General features: G+C 44.3%; 1 protein-coding gene across 2 annotated transcripts in view; it reads left to right on the top strand.

The window, feature by feature from the left end:
* The first annotated feature begins 4,644 nt into the window (after nucleotides 1–4,644).
* SLC22A23 (solute carrier family 22 member 23) overlaps nucleotides 4,645–25,193 on the top strand; it is a 107,359-nt gene continuing 86,810 nt past the window's right edge. For both annotated transcript variants that reach the window (XM_086900498.1, XM_023919898.2), the window contains exons 1-2: nucleotides 4,645–5,306; nucleotides 21,865–21,968. In XM_086900498.1, coding sequence (XP_086756624.1) covers nucleotides 4,776–5,306; nucleotides 21,865–21,968 — 635 coding nt within the window. In that variant the 5' untranslated portion in view covers nucleotides 4,645–4,775. The remainder of the gene's footprint in view (nucleotides 5,307–21,864; nucleotides 21,969–25,193) is intronic.

Here is a 25,193-nt window from a genome sequence, read left to right as displayed (position 1 = left end):
CTCCAGTATATAAATAGTCTTCATTCCAATAGGTAAGTTTATTAATCAAACTTTGTACCAAGTAGCTTTGGTTTATTACACTGTCATAATTTCGCCTCTACAGTACAAGACTCCTTTAGACAAAAAAGGCAACGAAGCATGCATCCCATAAAACAATAAAATATAGCTACGGTTGTTGCTATGGAATGAAGCTGCTGCAAATTCCACATAAACCAGGAATTTATGCCAGGAGTTCTTTAAAGTACTGTGGCTGGCCTTCCAGGAATGTGAAAATATTAATGCCAAAGCTAAGAGAGCTTGATTTTTTTTCCCTTCCTTTGTGTAATCATGATAATATTTCTCTGGGTCCTGGCTTGAAACCCTCTTGAGCTGCAGTGGGTGCCAATAGACAGGATGTTTGTTCTGCAACAGGGCAGTCAAACTGCTCCTGTCAGAGTAGGTCATAGTCACCTTCTCTGTTCCTCCACCCCAAACAGTTGATGACCCAGGTTATAATGGTGCACAATTTTTCTAATATAACTCAATGAAGCTGGATGAAATAAATCAAAATATATTGATTTGTTCTCTTCTTGAATACAACTTATTTTTTAAACTGTATCTTTTTGTATTTTTGTGAAGGATTACCCCAAATATCCTGCTTCTTCTCTCTGAGGTCAAAGAGGCACTGCTGGAGAAACCTTGATCACAAAATGTAGCTCCTCATTAAGACTTGCTCAAGAGAAAGAATCTTGGTGATTAGCTTCAGCATTTGGTCATGTGTAGGGTCTACCACACATCTGGAATATTCCTTTAAAACAATTTTTATTTCCTCATTTAAACCAAAACCAGTTTTCACAGGAATATATAAAGGCATTTTTCTTATTTGAAAGTTGGGTTTTTTTCCATAGCATTTCGCTTCAGTAGTACTTATTTCATCAAAAATTTATTTCTTAGCTCCTAGAAATGTGTTTTCTTTCCTCTTTTGTCTGCAACCTTCTCCAACTCAAAAACAGTCTCTTGAGGATCACTATTTCCAGGGCAGAACTCCTACTATGTAAAAATACGTAACCCTCAAGAATATGCTACCTTTGAAATTTTTCAGTTCCAAAAAAAAACTCAGGATGTAGAAGCAGCCCAGAAAAGGTGCTTGGGATGAAAATGTTTGATCAGTTTGAGTAAGGGTTGTAACCTCTCATTACAGGCTTTTCATTGTGCTGTATGACTTCGTTCTCTTTCTACAGATCTGCTACGCCACTTGCTTCTCTAAGGGCTCTTCTTTTCCCTCTCATTTCCCCCCAGTTTTCAATTCTTCGCTTTCTTCAGTCAAATTTCTCTTTTCTCGGAACTTCAGCTTGAGATGTCCATTCCTAAAGTTCTCTTCCCCTCAACATTTCAGTCTGTCAGTCCCAAACCATGACAAAGTATTTCCTCTTGAGTGAGTGGCAGCTGTGGATTTCTAGAAGACCTGTCACAAATGATCACGTTGCATAAGAAATTTATGTATGTTAGGAAGCAGGCAATTGGGCTAATGATGAGCTCACAAAAAGCAAGCACAGAGAGAGCAGATCTTTCCATGGGATGAGTGCAGAAGTGTTGCTTGGCAGGAATGGATAAGGACAAGCACAAAAAAAAAAAAAAGCCAATACCAGAAATAAAACTTAACTAGCAAGAACATCCTAAATAATGAGAAATCACTTGGTAAGTACATCAATGGTAAGAGGAAGTCAAAAGTAAGTGGCTTACTCATCAGAGAGAGAAAGCTATCGACTGGTGCCAGAGAGGGCCCAGACCGCCTCAGGCTTTCTTTGCACCAGTCTTGGCTAAAAGAGGTCACTTTTGATCAGGTGACTGGTGTAATACACATTAATGACTAGGGAATAAGGCTTCAGCCCAAGCTGGGCTAGAACTAGTTACAAGAGAGTACTTCTGGCTGCACTTTATGCCAGGGTAGTGAAGGAAGTGTCTCAAGCAGCGCTGGAAACACTAGTATTTATCTCTGACAATCCAGGGGAGATGGCCAAGAAATAAGCAAACTGATGACTGTCCTTAAAAGTGGCATTTGAAAAGAAATAAATAAGCTAGATTTTAGCCCCAGAAAAACATCTAGTACAAAAAGACACACAATTTGTATACAGGTAGAAGGAAACAATAGGATAATCAACTATTAATATGAATTTGTCAGCTAGAAACTGGGACAATCTGGCCAAATTTCCCTTGGCAATGAGAAGCAGACCATGTTGTGGAAGAGGGGAGAGTGGACTCCACTCATCTGTGCCTTGGTTAGGCTCTATGCATGTGCTTACGAGGAAGGTAGTTGAGTTTATTTGAAAAATTTGGGCAGGGCTACAGAAGTTTGGTAATAGCATTGTCAGTGGTTTACAAGCAGGAGGGTGGATTATAAATGCAGTTTCGTTAGCAGCCTTCCAAGCTGGCAATAACTGGGGAGCAACTGCAAACACATCAGAGGATGAAATAAGAATTCAAAATAATCCTAAGAAGTTGCTTGGAAAGCAAAGAATGTGACTGAAAAGCAATGAGAGGAATTGTTTTTGCAGGCAGGGTTACCCCCTGCATGCACAGAGGCTGGGGCACAGCTTGCAGACACCAGCTGAGGAGAGACCAGAAAGCTGTAGGCAGTCAGTGGCCAAAGAGACTGCAGGGAAAGTGGATAAATTGCAGCTGGTCATCTTAAAACATGGCACAGGGACGTGATAGCAGCCATCAGATGTAAAAGGACACTGCAACAGAGAAAGAGGAGACTTCCCTTGGCAGGGACCACCACATTCACATTTCAGTAAGGAATATTCAGAGAGAAGGATAAAGTGTCACCTGGAGAGGCTGTAGAGCCTCTGAAGCTCTTCCTCAGAGCAGAACCCAGGGAAGCCCCTAAGAAGGGACACAGAGCCACACTGAAGTGGTGTAGATGTGAAACCCTTCTGGTGTCCTCTCTAAGACAAAGAGCTAAAGGGAGGAAGGTCTAAGGCATTAATGGTGTACAATAATTTGCCAGCAGAGACCAAATGAAATTCCATCAACAAACTTGCTCTCCCATTTATATTTGGCAATGACACCCATCCTCTTCTAATGTGCACAAGCATTTTCTGCTCACTAGGTGTGTTTATGTGTACAAGCGTATATTGATCTGTTTCCTCTCCTTCCCTTCTTACAAAGGAAAAAATAACAGCACAGTTCAGTAATGCACGGGCTGTGCTCCACGATGAAAATAGTCGGAGGCACTTACAAGCTGAAGTAAATTTAGCTTAACATAAAAATAACCTTCACAAATTTGAAATGCCTGTTTTACAATTAACGTCAGGTGCTAACAGGATATAATTTTCTTCAAAGTGTGTACTAATGTGACAGGCTGACTGAAGCGATTCAGGCACGTCTCCTCGCCGCCCTCTAGGTCTCAGAAATGCCCCCTTCACCTTTCGGTCCTTCCCTCCGAGTCTCGTCCTTTCTTCAGCCACACAGGGTGCTCCTGCGGCTCGGCGATGCGGTGCGCTCCCGCCCAGCCCGCTGCAGCCGCGCTGCGTTATCAAAGGCACGCATACGGTGTAAATAATTGATACGGAGCTAGCGCGCTGCGGAGCCGGAGCGCCTCCTCCTCCTCCTCCTCCTCCGCTTCCCCAGCCCTCGCCCTACCTGCCCCGGCCCGCCGGAGCGCAGCGCGGCCGCGGGGAGGCGCGGAGCCCCCGCCAAGCCGCCCCGCGCCCTCCCCGCCCCGCGGCGCCGGCCCGCCCCCGGCGGCGGCGGCTCCGTGCGGGGGGGCCGGGCCGGGCCGGGCCGGCGGCGCGGCGGGAGCAGGTGCGGCCGCCCGGCACCGCGGGGGCGGAGCGGGGGGCGGTGGCGCCGGGCCGGCAGGTGGGGGCTGCCGGGAGGCGGAGGGCGAGGAGCCGGGCGGGTTTGTCCGCCCGCCTCTGGAGGTGCGGCCGGCGGCACGGCGCGGAGAGCGGGTTGCCGCGGGAGGCGCACGGCGGCGGCGGTGGCGGCGGTGACCGCGTCCGCAGCCCGGGCCGCGGAGGGGCCGGCGGGGCCCCTTGCTGCAGAGCCAGATGTGCGGGACGCGGGACTGCGAGGGGTCGGCGGGGAGGTGCTGGGGGCTGCCGCCGCCGCTGCTGCCGCGGCCGGGGGGAAGCCCTTAGCTGTGCGGGAAGCGGGGAAGCCGCGTCGGGAGCTGTTATTTTCTTCTCCTCCTTCCTTTGCCTTGCCTCTCGTCCCTCCTCCCCCTCCTCACCAAAACCGGGAGAGGAGGCGTGTTCGGTGCCTTGCTGCACCGGTTTTGCTTGGTTTGTTGTTGCGGGGTTTGGTTCGCAGGGTAGCTGGCTTTTTTCTCTTTTTCTCTTTTCTCTTCCAACCTCCCCGCCTTCTCCCTTCCTCTCCTTTGGCCCATCGCATGCTCGGATCCGGCTGGATCCTTTCTTGTATTTTCGGCGGTGCCTCTCGGAAGGGGGAAGGGAGAGCTGGGATGAGTGCAGCTTGACGCACAGGAGAGGAGAGGAGAGGGGGGGCACCGCCGGCAGCTGCAGCGGTTCGTGGCCGCAGGGTGCGGGTGAGGAACGGAGCGAGCGAGGGGCTCCCTCGGTGCCTCCCCCTTTCTTCGCCCCTGTCCTTCCTCCCCTCCTCCCTCTCTCCCTCCCCCATCCGTCTCCTGCCGGGTCCGGCTGGGAGCGTGTGTGCAATATCTTACGTTGCAAGGTGTGTGTGCGTGCGCGGAGCGGAGGGAAGGGAAGGACTCTCGAGGGAGCCGGGGCTGCCCCGGCCCCCCCCCTATGTGAGCCTCCCCGGGCGGCTGGATGGCGATAGACCGACGCCGTGAGGCGGGCGGCGGGGGCCGGCCGCTGCCGGAGGAGAACGGCTCGGTGCCGGGGGCCGTGGGGGGGGGCGCCGCCGCCCCCCCGGGGCCGCCCCCCGCCAACGCCGCCGGGGCCGAGATCCAGGCGGTGCCGGTGCCGCCGCCCGCAGCCGCCTGCAGCCCGCTGCTCCTCGACTACGACGGCTCGGTGCTACCCTTCCTTGGGGGGCTGGGCGGCCGGTACCAGCGGACCCTGGTGCTGCTCACCTGGGTCCCGGCGCTCGTCATCGGCTTCAGCAAGTTCTCGGACTCCTTCCTCCTGGACCAGCCCGACTTCTGGTGTCGGGAAGCGGACGGGCAGGGCAACTGGAGCGAGACCCTGGCGCCGATCCACGCCAACCACAGCGGCAACGGGAGCATCTTCCCCCCGCCCGGGCTGCCCACCCCCGCGGGGGGCAACGCCAGCGAGTGCGGCTGCCGCGAGTGGCACTACCGCATCCGAGCCGGCCTCGTCCAAAACGTCGTGAGCAAGGTGAGAAAGGCGACTTCCCTCGGCCCCCCTCCCCGTCCCGCCCTCATGGACCCGCGCCTTCCAAGGCACGGACACGACACGAATCTGTCCTTGCGGGCTGCGGCTGGGTCAGTCGAGTCCCCGTGGCTCAGCCTCCCACCCGGAGAAAGTCAATCCCGCAGCCCTTTCCCTCCCGGGGTGTCACACCGGGTGTCCAGCCTGTGGACTTGTACCCGCACGCTGGTTGGGGCACTCAGCTGCAAAGTTATGTCCTGAAGCGGGATCCTGTGTGTGTCTCATCGGGTTCCTGGTACTTTCCTGCTGTCTCTGGGTGTCTGTGGGAAAGATGCTGTAGGCATGTCCCCCGCTGATAAGGGGAAAGGGTTGCGGAGAGGGCTCCGGTTGATCTTTGTGGAAGTATGCTAAAGCAGCCCTACACGTCAAAAACCAGGTTGGTTTTTGGGAAGAAATGGTGGCTGTTGTGAGTAAAATAAGACAGAAGTTCTCCTGAATTCTTCCAGTTTTGTACTTATCCTCTTGAGAACTGTTTTGGCAGAGCAATTAAAGAAATGTCTCACACAAGTTGTTTTACTCCAGAAGCAGAAAGTGCATGCTGCTGTGTTTTGTGCTTCCCTGTGTAATGACTACAGTGGAAAATTCTTATTGAAGGGACTGTGCTGCTTACTGTTCTCTCTTCATATTTGCTGGGTAGTGCATAAGAAAAAATCACCTTCCCTTTTCACCTGAAAGCTTTTGCTTGTTTGTAGTGTCGGACCTGCAAAAGCCCTGCTGACTGCAGATGGGCCTTATTGATATTAACAGGCAGCTGGAGCTCCTGGAAATGTAAAATGAAATGGTTACACAAGGAAAGTAGTTCCCTTATTCTCAAGACCCCCTCCTAAGATCAGCAAAAATTACTTCCTGCCAGTGAACAGTGTTTTAGCTTAACTGTGTTTATCTAGCTGGGATAAAGAAACGAGGCAACAATCAGATGAACAGCATAATTGTGCTTTGGTCAGCCAGCATGCACTTACATTGAACCATTGAAAATCATTTCGCTTTCTCTTTGTGTCCCTTGAAAGAGTGTGCAACAGGGAAAAAGAAAATCCCTCAATACCTTGAACCCAGAATGGATTAAAAAGGAGGGTAACCCAGCTACTACACTCCTTTCGTGAGAGAAACATAGGTACACGTTGTATCTGAATGGTTTGTGATACAGAAATGTATAAGAAAATTAGACATTTAAAAAGGTCAGAAGGTTTTCTTCTGTTTATATCCAGAGACTGAGCTATTCATATGTTTGGGGCTTTAACACTGAAGTTTTGGCATGAAAAAATTCTCTTGAAATATTTTTTTTAGTCTAAACTTCAAAAAAATTTTTTGGAAATGTTCAAATCTTTTGAAGGTCATCATCAAGTTGGCCACAAAAGGTCAAGGGAGAGTTAGTTTGCTGTCTTGCATGCTTCTTTAGAGATAATAAAAAAAGTGTTCTTTGGAAGAACTTGTGGTAAAGGGCAGATCAATTTTAAGGGATAAACAAACATCTGTGGCCCCTGCTGTCTTGTTTTCTATTAGAAAGAAAAATAATCATCTTTTGAGACTATGAGTTTTTCCAGTGTGGAGTTTTTATTTTTATTGTATGCTCACTTCCAAAAACCTGGCAGCTTTTTTGCTTTGATTTGTAATCCCATGTAATTATAATTAGATTGTTTTCTCGGGGTCAGGATTCCTCCTTAGTTTGTGCTTTGGTTTTGTTTTGCTGGCTTTCTGTGTGGGTGTGCTGCCTGTTTTTACTCTAATGAAGAAAGAGAGGAAAAACCCAGACAGAACACCATCATAGCTTGATTTGGACTTCATTTCTTATCAATCCCCAGGAGCTCTGATACAGTGGGAGCAATTCTTGTAACTGCTGATTCCTCTTACATGCATCTCACTGCCCTTTGTGAGAAGGAGCTGCTCTGGATGAATTCAAAAGACTGGATGTTCAGATCACCCTTAACTCTCCTCAAAAATACATTTATTTCTGTAATGTATTATGCAATGTTCTCATCTTTCTAAATAGAGTTTTATTAAATCTTAGTCTAATATATGCTCATCTGTGTAGTAGCCAGGGGTTGTATTGAAATATCATAAGGAGAGCCAAAAGTATATTAATAAAAAATGTACTTTTGTTTGGCAAGTAAATCCTCTTGTACTTACTTTCAGTGGTCTGAGCTAATAGCTGCTGGATGCTCCATCATTGCTTTGTATTCAGAAACAATGAAACAATTCTGGTTATTTAGCAAAAAGCATATTTGATGTACGTGCATATGAGACATCACTGTTCCCGCCATTCCTCAGGGGCAGGATAGCTGTCCTTAAACTGTGCTAGGTTCCACTGTCTCCATAGCCTCTCTCCTAATGGTACACCCTTCATCAGAGGCTGTATCCCTGTGCAGGCTTTCTCAGCTGTCCCTTCCCTGGTGCCCGTTTTCTCCCAGCCTGTGTCATGCTTGGGATTGACAGAGTGGAGGTCTTGCTATTTCCAGCCCTGCTCGTTGCTTTGTTTAGCCCCACTTCTGAGTGTTTGCTGGAGCCAGGGCTGGCCTTGCACCTTTCTTGAAGACGGGCATTGCCGTGTTAGACGCTGTCATTACCCTGACCTGCTTGACTGAGTCACTGGGAACGGTGCTTTTTATAGTGCTGCCAGTCATTAGAACTGGAAATGGTAGTAAAGGACATAGTGCTTATTATTTAACACTGCTGAAATACATGTAGTGAAGAGGTCAGATGCATAATTTAACCACAGGGATTCCAGTGGCCGTGTTAAATCACCCTTCTGAGCTAATGTCCTGACTTGGCACATAAATCTTGGTCTTTAGCTTGGTTTGTACATAAATATCTTCCCTTAGCACAATCCACTTGAAAGGCTTTTTTACTGCTAAATGATTCTTTGAAAATTTTCATCTATTCTTTATCACAACATCAACATCACCATACTGTTATAAACAGAATGCACACGTATTTCTTGAAAGGTACACCCTAAACCAGCCCTTAGGCAAATGGCTAGTTTAAAAAAAAGTCTTTTTAATGGTCCATGTATCATCTCACCAGTGTCCAAAGGAAGGATGCTGAGAAACACTGTTTTAATTTTTTTTCCGTGGGGGAACTTGAGATCTCCTTTTAGCCATTTTCAAACTGGTGCTTCAGGTAAATTATTGGCATTAACACAGTGAGCAACATAATGGCAACTAAGCGTACGTAGCCATGAAGTTTAGCAGGAAGCTGGAGTGTGTGCTCAGCAGGGACTTTTCTAACTCCCTTACTGACTTCTTTAGTGCCTGCACCTTCTGACTACCTACAAAGCCAGCTGTTATCAACGTTTTCATGGAAGCTCTTAGTTACAGGATTGATGGTTGTTGGTTTTTTCACTCTGTTACTAGGATGACCCATCCTCTGTGTTTGATTGTATTAAGTGGTGGTGTTGTTTGCTGTTCTGCATGCTGATTTGTATAATGGAGACCAAAAGCTGGTGATGGGCAAGGACTGGGCTTGATTAAATTGCAGAGGTTGATGGCACAGCATCCCTCTGTGTGCACTTGCAATGTTCCAGATCTTTCTACCTCTTGGGGTTGGGGAGGTAAGTGGTTAGTTGAAGGCTGCATTTTAATCACTTGGGGCAATTATGTAATAATATTGCATGTCTAGGCACAAGGGAATTCCTGTTGTGACTGCTTTTATGCTCCAGATGCCTTGTTTTGCTGCAATGTTGTTTGCTTGGCTCTCAACTTCCCACTTGATTTGGGTTGAGTCATCTTCTTTCCAAAGTAACATGGCAATCATTTTACCTATTTGCCACTGGTTCAAACATTCTCATGCCAATTTGGCTGAGCCCTTAGCAAATTGTCCCTGCCAAAAAAAGGGGAGCTGAAGTCAGAAGAGCCAAATGGTCCAGGGGCAAGGCTGGCTGAACTCAAATTGGTTAGGTCTGTGACTGGTACTCTTTGCTCCTGCAAGGGGAGATGTCTGTGATTAACTGGTCTTCCTTCTCCTTGCTTTTATTGCAGTTCTGGCACTTTTCTGGGCATACCTTCATCTGATTCAGCTTGTTAACTTGATAGAAAACTTCCTCTTAAAATAAAGCTTTTCTTCTTTTCCTGGGTGTTCTACTGGGTTAATTGAAGTTAAATTGTTCTGTGTAGTAACATGTGCTTTAGTCTGTGGTGTTGTCTTCTGGGATTATTGCTGGTATCTGCAAGTATCCAGAAATGATGAAACAAACAAACAAATTTCTTTGTGATAATAGTGATGATGGATTTGGCACAGCTTGCAGAATAATATTTCTTGGGGTAGAGGATAGGTGTGCATTTTAAATGGACCTTCAGAGTATAGTTATTAATTACTCTGAAGGGATCATTCTGACAAGGTCCTTCCCAAAATAAGAACTGTGTCACCCTTATCTCCTCCCATTTGTGCCTGTAATCTCATTTGTTTCTGCATATTCTCCAGTTGGCTGGTCTCTGCAAAGAGACTTTAGAAATGCTGATGCTTCTTTTTTTTCCCTGCAACTGACAGGATTTGTCTTGTCAGTGTTAGTTTCTGGCTGACTGGCTTCTACCTAGTCCCAAATCAATGAAAACCTTGAATTATTGTACCCACTGCAGTACTTCGGTCAGAATTGGCAATATTGAAACTACTACATCATTTTGTTTCCACTGACCAGATTGAAGGGGGTGTAGAGAGGAAGAGACTTGCATGAGCAGAAAGTTTATTCTAAATTTCTTTCAGCCAAGGCTTTGGAATGATTCTCAGCCTCTAATGGGTGCTGAACAAGTCCCTGTGGTCAGAGGTATCCAGAAGTACTGCCAGGTCATTGCAAAGTCTACTACTATTTTATTCCATGGCTTCCTCAGCTATGCCAGAGATCCCAAAGTATGGTTTTTTTCCTGCTTCCCACTGCAGCTTAGCTGATAAAGAGTCAGTGGTTACTGCTCTGAGCCTTCACAGCCTTGACAAATCTTTTTGTTAAAGAGGAGGCAAAGGGGAGCTGTTGGCTTGTCCTGCTGCAGCTGCCCTGGTGCTTGCTTGCACACGCTGAGTGCGGTGACGGAGTCTCCTGATTATCAGGGTGCCATTGAGCAACACCCCGAAACAACAGGGTGAGTTTCTGGCTGGCTGGTATCAAGGAAGGGGACAGCTGTTTTGGGAACAGCACCTGCAACTTCCCGTGTGAAGAAGTGTCCTCTGCCTGTAAACAGCAAATAATCTGATATTTGAAATAACCAAGTCTGATATCATAATGCTTCTTGTTTAGAGAGCCTGTAATTGGTTTTACTTATTTGGGGGTGTTTTGTACTGGCCAAAGCCTTTAAAAGCAGTTGGTCTAGAAAACTGAGACTGGATTAAGACCGATACTGACGTTGGAACTCGGGTAGTTTTGGGTTTTTGTCTGGCATGGATTCTTTTTCACTACAGGAAACGTGCATGCAGTTCATGTTTATTATCACCCTTAAGATAAAGCATCTCGGTTACAGGAATCTGATTTCAGCTTACCATAAATAGTTTGTAGCATTTCTAGAGCTAGCAATGATCCTTCAGGAAGGCAATTCTGTGTTGAAATATCTTTAAGACATTCTCAGCTATCCAAGGCTTGCTATTGAGCCTTTCATATCAGTCATTTTTTGTATATATGTCAAACAACTGCCTTTTTTTTTTTTTTTTAAACCTCCTGGATGGACGTGATGTTTGAAATGCTTGGGGTTCTGTTTGTTTTTGTTTCCACTCCCTAATACATCCTGTATCTCTGTCATGTAATTTAAATATACCGACCCTGCCCATGTTGTGACAGAAATTGGTGGCTGTGGTGAATGTTTACCAGCTGTGCAGGCAGTCTAACCCCAAATTTCTGAAATTCACTAACAGTTTTACCTCTTCTTAGCCTGGCTACAAGACTGTCTTTATAAAAGGTGACCTCGTGGTTTTTTAAAGCACTTGTCAAAGAAAGGAACTGGCACTCAGGAAAGCATGTAATTTGGAGCCAGTTCTGATGGTAATGTTGAGATGAGGCTTACAGGACAGCCAAACTTCAGGGGTCCATTTCTTAATGAAACAACATCTGGGCTAGCACAAGATTTATGATTTTCTTGAACTTCAAAACTTTGGCCATATTAATGGTGAAAAGTCTTTAATTAAATCTTAACGAATCATTTCTAGAGAACTGCTAAATTTAGAAAATGCTGAAAGAGATACAGTTCTTTTGTGCACCTCATCTTTTGTTTTCTCTGTCAGTCTATTTGTTCCTGCCTACCTAGCATCCCTGCTCAGGACAGCTACTCTCACTCCCTCCCTTTCATATTCCTTCCTCTTCCCATTCTTCTTCAGCGCAGCCAGGCTGGCGCTGGCTTACCCACAAGTAACTGTGGAATTAATTAGGCTGAGATCTCGCTACGGAACAAAGGACTGGGGTTTGCTGCAGACAATGTGTAGAAGATCAGAGTAGCCTGTTGTAGGAATATGCTGCAGCTTTGCAGCAGTGCTGAGTGTTCAGTTCTTGCACCAAATTCCATCAAAACAGCTTCTCTGAGGTTTTGATCACCTCTACTCAAACATGCGTTTAGCTCTCATAATGTAATTTATTTTTACTTTTTTTACTAGCTGTCAGCAGGTGACTTGTGTGCTTTCTGAATTCCCTGTTAAAGTCAAAGGGGAAAGAAGGAACCTGAAGGAGGGAGAAAGGAGTTTCAACAGCCTTTCAATCCATGTCATCAGGGTGTGTTGCAGAGGTTTCCAGGAAAACCCCATTTCAGTGTCTGATAACTGCTCAGCACTACTGGAGCTGCGGAGGCCCACACCCAGTATTTGTGCTGGGAAGCCTACCCCCACACCAGCCTGTAAAAACTGGCAGGCAACAGGGATTAATGCATGTGTTGAGCTGTTCCTGCTGATCCATGCCATGTCACACCTGCTGGGAACATGCCATAATTTTGTAGCTATTCCCACAAAGAAGAATCAGTGCTGTGCTTGGTGTGACTGGCATGCTTGGGGTGGAACCTCCTGCCTGTCCTGTGAGCTCATGAGGAGAGGTTAAATGTGCTCTGGGCATGATGGGCTGGGAGGAAAGTTCAGTGTGTAGAACAAGGCTTTGTTAGCATTTTTTGTTTTTTCTTATGATCTGGGAGAGCACCAATTTCTGGTCATTACACTGAAAAACAAGAACAAAAGATTAGGTAAGTGGACATATCCTGATCCTCGTTTCTGGAATGCCTATCTAGATCCCGCAGGAGCAAAGCTGTGAGAATCAGGAATGCTGCTTGTGAGATGCAGAGAGGCGGTAAGTTCGCCTTCTCCAGCAGCAAGTGATTTATAGTTACCCTTGTGCATTGTTTTCAGAGCACGGTGGTCTGGTTCCCTAAAAAAGGTTCTTTGCCTCCAGACAGTGGTGGAGGAATTAATTTTGGCCCAAGTACTGTCTCCCTGCTACTCTGCAGCACTCTGGAGCTGCCTGCTTTCTTCCTGGCCTTCAGGCCAAAGTCCATGATCATGCAGACGGTGTTGCAATGTCCACCCTACGAATATTGTTAAGGATAGGGACTGTAAATTAATCTGTAAGACCTTTTCCCTGCTGTGTCTTCCAGGGCTGTGTAAAATGTTGTCTGCTTGAACAATACAAGCTTGAAAGAGCAGTTTCACCTTCTGATTTGTAAACCAAGTAGAATATTTTTCTCCCTTCTTCCCTACCCTTAATATTTATTTGGGTCTGAATTAATACCAGACCCTGGGGTTTTTTCCCTCTCCTTTTCTTCTTGTCTGCATTGCAATAGTAGTTTGCAAATGATGAGAGGGCAAGGTCATGGCAGTAATAATTGCATGTCATAGCTAAGGTGTCTGATCTTTTTATCTAAGGTGGCAAGTATTTCTCATGAGGAATGACTTTCTTCTCTTGCCTACCGCTTCACCCTTCTCCATTTCAGAGTTTTATGCCATGCTTGCATTTGTTGTTTTTTTTTTTCACCCTGGGTTTAAAAAAGCCCAACAAGGTAGTAAACTAGGTTTTGCCATGTCAGCCCTGTCAAGCCTGTAACATATTTTGTGCATGCATGTTTTGGCAGCCTGAAAAATACCAGTCCACAAAGCATTAACTTATTTTTGATAATGAGATGATAGTGAATGTTAATATTTAACTACAATGTTGCAGGGTTTTTTATGTGTGGCTTCTATTTACAGGGCTTAGACCGGTTCTAAATACAAATTTGATAGGTAGTTTAACATTTTTAGTTTGGTTGTGAAGTCAGTCCCAGCAGCACTCACCTCATCCAGAATAAATGTCGTTGTCGGCTGAAAACTGGGGAATGGTACCCAAATGCCACTTTTCTCAGTCTGTCTCAGTCCTAGGGATGGGTGTGGTTGCTCATGGTCTTTCCATGCAGCCAGAGGCAGGCAGCTACAAGGTCTTAAAGAAAAGACTAGATCAAAAATTAAAGCCAGTTTTGTGGCGAAATCTTCTAATCATGTCAGAATACATGCAGAAGTTACTTAGTTGCAGCAGAGAGATGTAAAAGAGGTATGGAAATATCCCGCTGCTGCTCTGTGGAAAATTATTAATATAGTATTATGAATACTGTGCAGGAAAGCTGCAAGCAAGATTTTTTTATCTCCCATCTCTTTGATGTTAGATGACATTATGAAGTTGGGAAAAACTAAGCAGATCACTAAGCTGAGAAACAAGTTAGTTGACTAATCTCTGGATGGTGAAGGCTGGAAAAGATCTAAATGTCTCAGAATAAAGGGAACTCCTACTAAAAATAAAAGAAGTAGTGATGGAGAAGTGGGTGGTACGTGGATGCTACAAAAGTTGATTTAATCATGTTGAGTATTCAGAAGGTTGTCATATGATTAATAAATTGTATTTTAATTGTTAGTGTATTAGCGATTATTATTTACTTAGTGAATTTCCTTCTTCCCTCTCCCAGTGGGGAAAAGAAACAGATCTGTGATGAGAGCAAGTTTTGGGAATAGAAAAGATAATTGCTCCTGAGTCAAGTGTGAAGCTGAACAGTAGATGAAATTTTTCAGCTCTGCATTATCTTGGGATTCTCTTGATGTGCCCAGTGGAGAGCTTGAAGGGTCTTTTTTGCTTATGGCATAGACTAAGGAAGAATTTAATGCAGAACACTAAATTTAAAATATTTTCCAAGTTAATTTACTGGCACTGAAATGGAGTCAATGTGTGTCCTTTTGCATATTTGAAATTCTTAGCTTGTCTTGTGACTGCAATGTAGCTTGAGCCTTCTCTTCACGCTAGGGATACGTCCCTTAAAGGTGAGCCATGACTGAAAGGCTTTTAGAAAGGTCTTTTGGCTGCCTGGGGGGGAATGGAGCCATGCAAATACTGCTTGTGAGGAGAGAGTCTCCCTGTGGGGCACAGTGGGCACAGCTTGCTTACTCTGAGGGAATTAATATAAGAGGCACTGTGTCTCTGCCTCTCCAGTTTCAAGCAGCTTGAGAAAACCTGTGCCTTAGGTTTCCCATAATGATGATGGAGTCAAAGTTTTCACACCAGGAGGAAGTGCTGTGTTCTGTATCAAGTGTTCACTATACAGTTGACTATACAGTGATACAGTTCACATCAGCATGGCACCGAGCGTTTGTGCTGTATTTTTAAGGCTGAAATACCAGACAAAAAAAATATGCACCTAAAAAATGAATGCAGAAATTACACAGCTAAGACGAGCATATCAGAAAATCGTGGTTTTGAAGGAGACATATTTCAGCAACTTTAGCTATGTTAAACTTCAGAAACTATTGTAGAAACTTGTGAAGTCCATGTTTATGCAGCCCCGCACTATTTTGTGGGGATGGAAGCTGTTTTCATATGTTCATATTATGCTGCACAATCTAATTATATCTTTCTTGGAAGACAGCTAAGCACATGTCCCCCAGCTCATGTGCCATCCCCTACTTTTCTCCCCACTTCTCTCCCTCCCCATGTTCTCAAAACCTTTGTCTTTGTCGTTGTATCAAAAGCAGTTTCTTTGCTTTACTTTTCAAATGGTGCATTGGCCAGGTGGTCAGTCATGTCCATAGTTAAAACAACCTGACAGTTTCTGTGTACATGACCTTGTGTTCGCTGTTGACAAGTCATTTTTCCAGGCTGCAGTTTTCCTTGCCAGGTGTCTGCTGTGGTCAGAAATGGTTTACTGGTTTCTGAGAATAAAAAGTACAGAAAATGTTGTTCCCACTGTAAGAAAAACAAATTGGATAAGAAGCTGAACCAAACAAGGCCTCGCATCTGTTGAGTTAGAAAGCTCCAGAGTATGGGGATAAAGACCTCAGATTTATTAGAAGTGGGAAGAAGGCAGATGTTGAGCTAAAGGTCATACTGTGGTACCAGCAGTATTTCTCTTGACACCTGAGTAAAAGTTCTTCCAAATCTGGATGATTATAAACCTCTCAAAATGCCAGTGTGTACTTGCTCAGTAAAAATTTTGTTTTGAAGTATTGAGGTTCTAAGCGCTAAGGCACTGGTCAAAGATTTCAGCAAAAACATCCACTTATGATAAAGCTGAACAATGTTAGATGTACTTGGCTTTTACAGGTCTAGCATCATACAGAGGAAGTAGCTTGAAAGTCAGGTGTTGACTGTGTGTTGGGTTGAGGCATTCCAGTGTAGGTGTGGTGTTGGCTTATTTGAGTGTCTGTTCAAAGAAAACAAACAACACAATCTCTCAATAGCTGGTTTGTTGTTTTTCTTGCGTGCTGTGTTTTTAACGACTCTTCTGGTTTCCAGTCCACTTGTGTCTGATTAAAAACATAAGGAAAGGTGTCTTTTGGAGAGGTTTGGTTCTGAATGTCGCTGGTAAAAAAAAATGATACAATTACTAATTTTTATACCTTCTTCTCAAGTCTTACAGGGTTAATTCTATCAGTTTTTTACTCTACTTAATGTTCTTATTTTCAAATGTGATCTTGGTATTTCCACTCAGCTGATTGTACTGATGGTCACAAAAATGCCACATGTTCTCAAGAACACTTCATTGACATCTCAAATACAGATTGGGAGTACTTTGCCCAGCTGTGATCTCAAAGGAGAGGGAACCTTACTCTGAACCCTGAAGGTTAAAGCGTTCCAATGCTCTCATGTTGCCATGGCTGAGAAGGGGATACAGAGATGCCTGTGGCACTAAAACTCCCCCAGCTTTTAGTGTTGCAATTGGGCTGGAGCATCCCTCTGGGAGGCTTCTTCTCCAGTCTCCCTTGTACTGCACACTTGTTTTCTGTAGAGTTGAGCATCACATCGCTTTTTGGATCTCATGCACTTTCTTAAAGATTAAACGTTGCCAGAGTGTCACTTTTTGCTGGGGGCTGAGAAAGAGAGGAGAGAAATTATGTCCTTTAGCAGTCTAGAGGGAAACCTTGGTACAGTGGTGTCCTGTGGCTGTAATAATGAGTACTACTCAGATTATTCAGTTCTGTGAAAAGGAATTACTGGTAAGCATATTGTATTAGAACTAGTGACTGCTTTGCTTTCCTATTTGTTTTGGGGTTTTTTTTAATAGTGCTTGGTCTGCTGACTTGGAGCTTTTCCTCCAGGAATAAGTGCCTGGAGACTGTTCTGCCTTTTTTTATGTCTATTGTATGAGAAACAGAACTGTATTTTTTTTATCATTTTATTCTTCTTTAAAATAAGTTTGGTTCAGGTTGTTGGTTTTTTTTAGGAAAAAACCCACTAAGATAATATGAAGGCATCGTAAATTTAAAGTCTCACTGCATAAGGTGTTTGTATAGATGATGGATTCTAGTTATGTGCGGGTAAATTGACAGGTTTGGTTATAAAAAGATAGAACAGGAAGGAGAGGAATAAAGGAAGATGAGATCTGGCATACCTCAGTGATGAAGAATCAATTCTTATTTTCATTTATTGGTCCTAAAATTGTTTTCTAATGAGCAGGCAAGCTGGTGACTTTTCCCCAGGCAGGGTTAGATGCTGCTGTGGCATACGTGGTATGTAGAGGACAGGGCTCCCCAGGTGGGACCTTCACTCAAGGGACTGGGCTGTCATAGGTGGCGTGTGAAACATCCAGGACCAAGGCTGCAGCTTCATGCCTGGCTTAGGGCCTTCCAAGGCAGCAGCTCTGGTAATCCTCTGGTCTCTTATCTCTGAAACCACTGCAGAGAGCAGTCCCAGCAGAGCTACAATCCACATGCAGACTGTTTCGGGAAGGGGATGCTTTCTTTCAGTGGCAATCTGGGCATCGAGCATTGGAAGCAGATGTGAGCCCACAGTGTGGGAAGCAGGGGATGTGTGTCCATTCTCCTCTTGTGGGCTTTTTGTACCAGACTCCGGGTTAGCGTTGTAGCAGAGAATCTCTCCTGTTTTCTCATTGCTTCCTTTTAGGACAGAAGGGTCTGCCTTGCATAGCTCATGATATGGTGGTGAAGGTAGAACCAGCCAAATCCTCAACAGGCATCTTATCTCTTAGCAGTGGGTATTGAGTGTGCTTACGTACCACAGGCAGCATTATGGTCACTGGAGCACAAGGGCTTTTGAGGCAAGAGCCCTTAGTTCAGACATCTCATGTTTGTAGCTACAAACATGCAGCAGACTTTACTTTTATAACTTATGGCAGTGCAAATACTGATGCACCACGTGAGCCCTGTCCATATTTTCACCCCTTGTCAGGAAGTTACATGAAGGTTACTATTGGGGTGTGTTACTTTTTGCCAGGTGTCTTCCCAAGCATCCCATGTTTTAAAGAGTACTCAATCTTGCAATGAATTATAGTGAGTCACAGTATGGGTGGTGACTCACTGATACCAGTTAAACATTAGGCTCCTGAAGGTATGACTCCTTCAGCTTTGACCAAAATACCCTGTCACAATGTGAAAAAAACACTTGCAATATATTGCACAGCTGCATAGCTGGCAAATTCTCTATGTTGCTGCACTGCTATGAAAAATTAGCTTTTGCTCTTTTTTGTTCCTTTTCCACCAGTGTATTTTAAATACAGTTATTTCTGGTTTGGCATAAAATACAGTTATTTTTGTTTAGCAGGTCACTTTATGTGATCTCTTTCTTGTATTGGGAGGATGGATGGAGGACAAAAAGACATAAGAAACACCGGGGCACACAGAGAAATCCCGGGGAAAGTTTAGAAGCATTCCCTTGTCAGGTTCAGCACTGTCAATTCCCTAGTGGGATACCAGGGGATTCAGCCAGAGCAGTTACAGGATTTAATGGTTTCCCTGCTTGTAACAGATTAACCTACCCTTTGCAAGAAGTGGTAGAGGATTACTGTCCAGTCTTCAGCCAAAACAGTCTCCCAGTGCAGATTTACTTGGAGTGCCTCTTGAACTGTCATCAGCTCTGCCTCCCCGAGTGTTTTGTTCTGCAGGGCCATGAGAGCTTGTCACTCCTTTCTCCTTGGAGCAAATCTGAGTGTCATCTTTGCAGGATGAAACTACTGGCGCTTGGAGCAGGACCTGCTGTGGCTCTGGGCACAGCTGTGCCATGTGGGAACACATCAGCTCTGTTCTGCTCTGCTGAGCCCAGGTGTATGTAAGGGGAGAGGCAGCACTGTTGTCATACAAAGGTTCCTGTTTTATTTCTAGCACTTCAAAGCTGAGATTTTTCCCTGGGGAAGGGGGAACACAGGTCTCTGGCAAAATCTCTGTGCTTTCAGCACGACAAAGCTTTCCTGGTTTGCACTGCTGCTGTGTTAAGGCATGTGGGGATGATACGCTTGCTATTAAATATGTATTTTGTCCTATTGTCATCTTTACCTGAGGCTGCTTTTGACTCCAGCATCCATTTTTCTTCTTCTCTCCTTATTCTCATCTTGCTTTGCAAGTTGAATGCCCTGGTGGCACCTCTCACTGTCCTGCCAAATTTATTTTGGGTAACTGCTTCATGGTGACCTCTCTCTGGTTTGTGACAGCTGCCAGAGCAAAGACCAGGATCTAATTCAGCTCTTAGTACTGAGCAAGTAATCTGTGGTCATGGCAGATTCCCTGGAATTGTGTGTTAAAGCAGCTGTTGATATATTTCACTACTCATGTATTTACAAGTTTGGAGGGTTTAGCAGAGGGAGATGTTTTGGGAAGGTCAGGGGCTGCCTGGTCTACAGAGTCTGCCCGGGTGGGCTTGGGGGATCAGCTCTGATTTCTCCTGGCCTGCAGTGAGTGCTTAACAGAGGGCAGGAAAGAGCCAGATGCAGGGCTTGCAAGGAAATACATGTTTTTATTTTCAGAGCAGCTGGGGAGTTGGACAATAGCCTCAAAAACAAACAAACAAAGGATGACTTGCAGATAATCCTTATCGAGAGGAGTGGGTGTGTTTTGGGCACCACTGAAGGACAAGCTGATAGACTGACTTTTCTCCTGCTTTTAAACTCTTGCTCTCTGTTCCAGTGTGCTAGAGGGGTTTGACATCTGTTGTCCTGAAGTTTCACAACAGCCCTTCATGATATTTTGGCTCTTCCAGCCTTTTGCCTACGTGTATTCTGGTACTGCCCGTTCCCTGCCTGGGGCTTGCGTGAGGGCCGGCTATCAATGGTTAGCAACAGCAAACTGTGAAGATGGAAATGCACCAGGATATCTCCTTTTCTTTTTGCACCTGGAAGACACTACTGTTCCTCTGATACCAATTAATATAAAAATGAATGTTTGAATTTTTAAATATGTTCTTGTATAAATAAGAATATTTTTAATAAACTTAATTTTTTTGTCTACAAACAAAAATGATTTCCTGGTTTAAAGCAGCATATACACCTTCTGGATTGTGAAAATTAATCTGGAGAATTTTAAAGCCTGCCTCTGCCTCAGATGGATCTTCTGAATTTTGTTTTGTTTGCAGCTTGTCTGAGCAGATATTTTTGTTTGCTAGCTGGAGATTGGTTTTAGAATTGCTAGTATTAGTAATTGCATTTCCTCTACTTGCTTCTGAAAAGCCAACATTTTTGGAGAGCAATCTACAGTGCCTTGCTGAGTTCTTTGCTGCAAATTTTTCATAGCTCTTTGGTGGAAAAAATCCTTGCTTATACTACTTATTTATGGTTCTTCAGTTCTTCCAGTCTGTAGGGTGGAAGATGAGACATATATGTCCCAACTTCGACAAATCAGTGCAGTGGGGAACTCAAAATACATTTAACTTAAACAAAATGCCTGAGTGCTGGCACATTTCTTTCAGCCACATAATTGCTATAGCTCTTGGTGAGATGGTATATTGTAGCGAGGACATCTGTGGTGTTGGACCAGAGGGCTGTCTTGCCTTGTTTGTGGAAGGGCTGTGCGTCATGGAAATGCTTAAAAGTGCAGTGCACCTAGCTGAACTCTTTTGAGGGAAGTTTTGTTTTTTTTGAAGTTGCATCTGACTTTTAAAAATAAATTGCATACTTTGTGCTTTTGGCTATGAAACTTCAATTACTGGTGTCAGAAGGGCTGCTACTATTACATTACACACAAGCAGCCATTTATTCTGCAAAGTTTTAATTCTGGAGTATCTGAGATAAGTATAGCTAGCTGTACTTATTTGTCATGAAAAGTGTGTGGCTGCCATTACCATCAATATTTGAACACTTCACAAACCACGGGCAAACATATCCTCTTACATTTATTCAAGGGTATAATAGTAACTATCCTCACTTTACACATAAGAAAGGTTATGTTGCATGTCTGAGGGCAATGAGGATGTTGGGCTAAAGCCAGGAATGCAGTCTGGTTCTTCTGGTTTCCTCTGCCTCAGAGGAAAGCTGCTTGGAGTTTAAGGAAGCTTCACTAGAAACCTTGTTGTTCCTATCTTTGTCGTGGGAATGGGACAGTGCCCTAGTGACAGGTTGCCTGAAGTAGTCCATTTCCCCTTTCTTTGGACAGAAAGGTTAATTTCAGTATTAGCATATCTTTATTGTGGAGGTTCAGATCCTGTCCAGTCTCTGAGCTGTGAAAAGTCCCCGTGGGGCTGCTGTCCCAAGAAGTTGTACTGGGGCTTCCAGCTGCTTTGTCTGGCTCCATTGTCCTGACATGCTGTGCCTTTATTCAGTCTTCATCTCTCTTCTACCACCTAGGGAAATCAAGATGCTTTTCTGAAAGCGAAAGCGTCTTGACGCTGTGAGAGCCCAGAGCAAATGGTCATTCAGGGTCTGTGGCAAAGGAGCTGCTTTTCCCTGGGTTTCCAGGCAGCCCTGAGGGCATTAATTGGAGCACTTGCTCTTAAATTGTTGGGCTTGCTGCTGGTGAGCTTCTCGGAGCTCTGGTATTGGGTGTCTGGGGCTGGGGTGGTGAGAGGCTCCAGCAGCAGCAGTGGTACTGCCTGAGGGAGATTTCCCCTTAGGCTAACCTCCTGTGGCCTGAGAGAGAGGGGGACCTCTAAGTGTTGGGTATTATCATCTTATAATTAAGGATCTGATTAAGCTCACTGAGGTAAATGAGTCTTTGCTTTTCTTCTTGGGGTCTGGGATTTGACTTGAGGGGGAAAGCTTTCCTCCACCGTTTCCTTACTCTTGTGCCAGGATTGACCTTTGAAAGAAACTCTACACCGTATTAGTATGTTTAAACACATCTGAGATATTAATTTATTTCCATTTATCTGTCTCTTCTTTTCTTCCAGTGGGATCTTGTTTGTGATTCTGCCTGGAAAGTCCACATTGCTAAATTCTCCCTGCTTGTAGGATTAATCTTCGGCCACTTGATAACAGGATGTATAGCCGACTGGTAAGTGAAAAACCTTGTAAAGCAGTGGAACTCTAAATAAATAACAGTATTAAATACTGTTTTGATTGTCTTCTACTTTGTGTTCATTAGGAACCTCTACATAATGATTTTTAAGGTTCTGAAAAAATCATGATGGACAAACAGTGTAATTAACAGGTTAATTGGACCTGAGTAATTTATATCAAGCTAAGTAGCACAAACTATTTGATATTTGGCATACTCGTTTCCCACTGACACAATTTATTGCAGCTGTAAAGCTAGTATAGAATTAAGTATTTTCTAATTATGCGAGTGAAGCCTTTAATTTAGGATTGGTTTTCATTTTCTTAACCAAACGAGAGGACCAAAAGAAATTGGAAGCGGCATTGATTTCACTGAATACATGACTAATGTAATGTCAACCCTGTGCTTACACAGTACCTTTTGCTGAGTTGAAGGCTGTTTTTTACAAACCTTTTAATTGATCTTTTTTTAAAGTTCTCGTTAGGCAAATGTCGTGATGTAGTGTTAAGGATTGGCTGACTTATGTGCTGATAGTATTGGGGTATTAAATTTAAAAAGAGATGATCACAGTTCCTTGAATTGAGACAGTTGGAACATTATTGGATATCCCACTGGTGCCAAGGGTTCAGCTTTAATTTAAAAAGACAGCCTTGTAGTGCAGAAGAGGGGGGAAATATTACATGGATGACTCAAGTGATTTCAGTGGAAACATGGAGCACCCAGAACAATAGCTCTGCAATGCTGTCCCAGTCACTTCAGCGCCTTCCAGCACATTTGCCAGTGTTGCTGCTTTTAATGGCCCCAAGTTAACTCTGTTGCCATTCATTAAAACAGGAAAAGAAGAAGAGTTGCCTATTAGGGAAATCTTATAAAGCATCAGCAACTCGACAGTCAGCTGGGAGACAAAAGGCCCCCTGCAGCTCTGCAGTAATTTGGATCAAGCATTCCTAGCAAAAATATTATCTTAATTCCTGAATAGTCACTGAAAATTTTTGGGCAAGAGATAAATTGTGACATTTCAGTGAAGTAGGGAACACGCATGAAAGACAGTTGAATTTTATTAAAATACCACAGTAAAATGGGGCTCTAATAACCCATAGAAAGTATAGAGAGGAAATGAATGAGGAATCTTGCTTGGCTTTCCTAAAATGGAATCAGTGTGGAGAAAGCAGACTTATTACCAAGTTAGGAAAGTGCTGCTATAATTGACAAATAAGCCACAAATAAGTGAACAACTTGTTGCCTAAGGCACTGGCTTTGAGAGAGAACTGCAGTAAGTGGATTTAATAGCTCTCTGCCACCAAAAGGAGCATCCTGCGCTTCCATCCATTTCTATCCCCAGTGTGTACTTTGTGCTGCCACATGGAGCTTGTTGGACCCCTCTGCAAGCTGCTTAGCTGAGCTAATGCAGCATAAAATTACTCTGATTCTCAACTATCTAGAAATGTCTACTGAATTTAGGAGAATTGGTTCCCAGCTGTGTGCAAAGGAGAAAAAGAGTGACTTGGTGGCTGGAAGGAACAGTGACCCTTTTGTGGATGACTAGAACGGTCGTGGTTTGCTGCTGCTGAAGATGGTCCTCATACTCCCACTTGGTCCACATGGCCAGCTGGTGCACCTGACACAGCAGGACTAGTGTGCTCAATAGGGTTTTTACCATTCAGCAGTAGAACTTGGGGCTGGTAAAAGAAGACATAAATGGAATTTACTTTGCCATTTAGTCACAGCTTGAATTTCTGCCTAAGGTGTGGGGTTGTGTAAAGAGATGGATACAAAGGGGTTGTACAGATTGTACCTGGTAGAAAGAGAGAATAAAGGTAAAAGGATGTCAGTCCTAAGCAAGAGCCAGGGAGATTAAACAGAGTAATGCATCAGAACTTTTATAAAAATTCAAAATCTGTTTTCATTTCACTTATATACTACTCTCCAGTTCAGATAATTAGAAGATGCTTTGGGGTTTTTGTCCCATTAGGGGCTGTGCTTTTCGTCTTTGAAAGAAGCTTTTAAAGCTGGATGAGGCAAAGGCTCATTCTGTGGAGTGTATTAAGGCAATTTGCTAAGTAAACTGAGTGCTCCATGTTCAAAACACAGTAGGTGTGCACACTGGGACAGCTCTGTGTGGAAAATCTATAGGAGGAAGGTCTGCAAACATGCTCAGCTGTGTCCAGTGCCTGAATAAGTTACTTGTTCCACAGGCAGAGAGTGCTGCTGGCAATTCTACCTGCTCTGCACAGAGCCTACTGAGGTTTATGTGGAAAGTTTTCTCCTTGAAAACTCTCTCTCCTAGAGCAAGTGGGCACGGTGTTCATGCAGCGCCAAGACTGTAGTTCTGTACTTGTCAGAAGTAGTAGTGCCCCTGCTTTGCACCTGCTCTAATGCTTTTTGGAACCTTTGAGTCAGTTCCAGTCCCAAAAGCAAGAGAGCAAAGAATGGCATGGGAAGAGCAGCTGCGAGGGCAAAGCTTGGTTATCTCGGGGTGGCACAGTACATGTGTAGGAGTGTGGGAAGAGCAGGTCCTGTCCTCAGCCCATTCACTCTCCCTCTGCTGTGCAACCCTGACATTAGGAATATCTTCTCAATGTATTTGTTTATCCTACCATGTGGGGGCTGCAGATTCTTCAAAAGCCTGGGGTTGCTTGTATCCCTGGTTATTTACCTGTGCAGGCAGCATTTAGCATTTGATCTAGATAACAGCATGCAGTGTAGGCTGAGACTTCCGTGATACAGTAATCTCTCTCTGGAACAGTTTGGATAGCAGCAGATAGCATCCTGGGGCAGTTTTACCAGGGAAATTGTGTATGGTGTAATTTCTCACAAGCATTTCCATGTACTGTTAGACAGATAATTCTGCCTGCATATAAAAGCCTTTTTTTTTTTTTTTTTAATGCTTTAAGACACCATCCTGTCAAAATGCTACTGAATCACCAAATATATGGCTGATAGCTGCCCTGGAGCTGTGTTTTTCTAAGAAGTGTGCTGCATGCCTTGGTGAAGAAGATGACTGGTTTTGTGTTTGTGAGGAAATGCCTCTAACCAGAGGGCTTATCTGGCCTCAGTTGGTTTATACAGTCTCAGGAGGCTCTTGGATTTTCTGATTTTTTTATTAGCAGCAACCATTCATTTGTGTAACTTGTATAACAGTAGAAGAAATTCTGTGTCCTAATGATGGATAACCTTGAGTACAGAGGGTGGGAGGAAGGGAACTGAAGTATGCTAAGCATG

Source organism: Cyanistes caeruleus, chromosome 1, assembly GCF_971803275.1.
Source record: "Cyanistes caeruleus chromosome 1, bCyaCae1.hap1.1, whole genome shotgun sequence".
Classification (NCBI taxonomy): domain Eukaryota; kingdom Metazoa; phylum Chordata; class Aves; order Passeriformes; family Paridae; genus Cyanistes; species Cyanistes caeruleus.
Note: the sequence above shows the minus strand (reverse complement) of the source record. Positions and strands in the feature narration are given on the sequence as shown.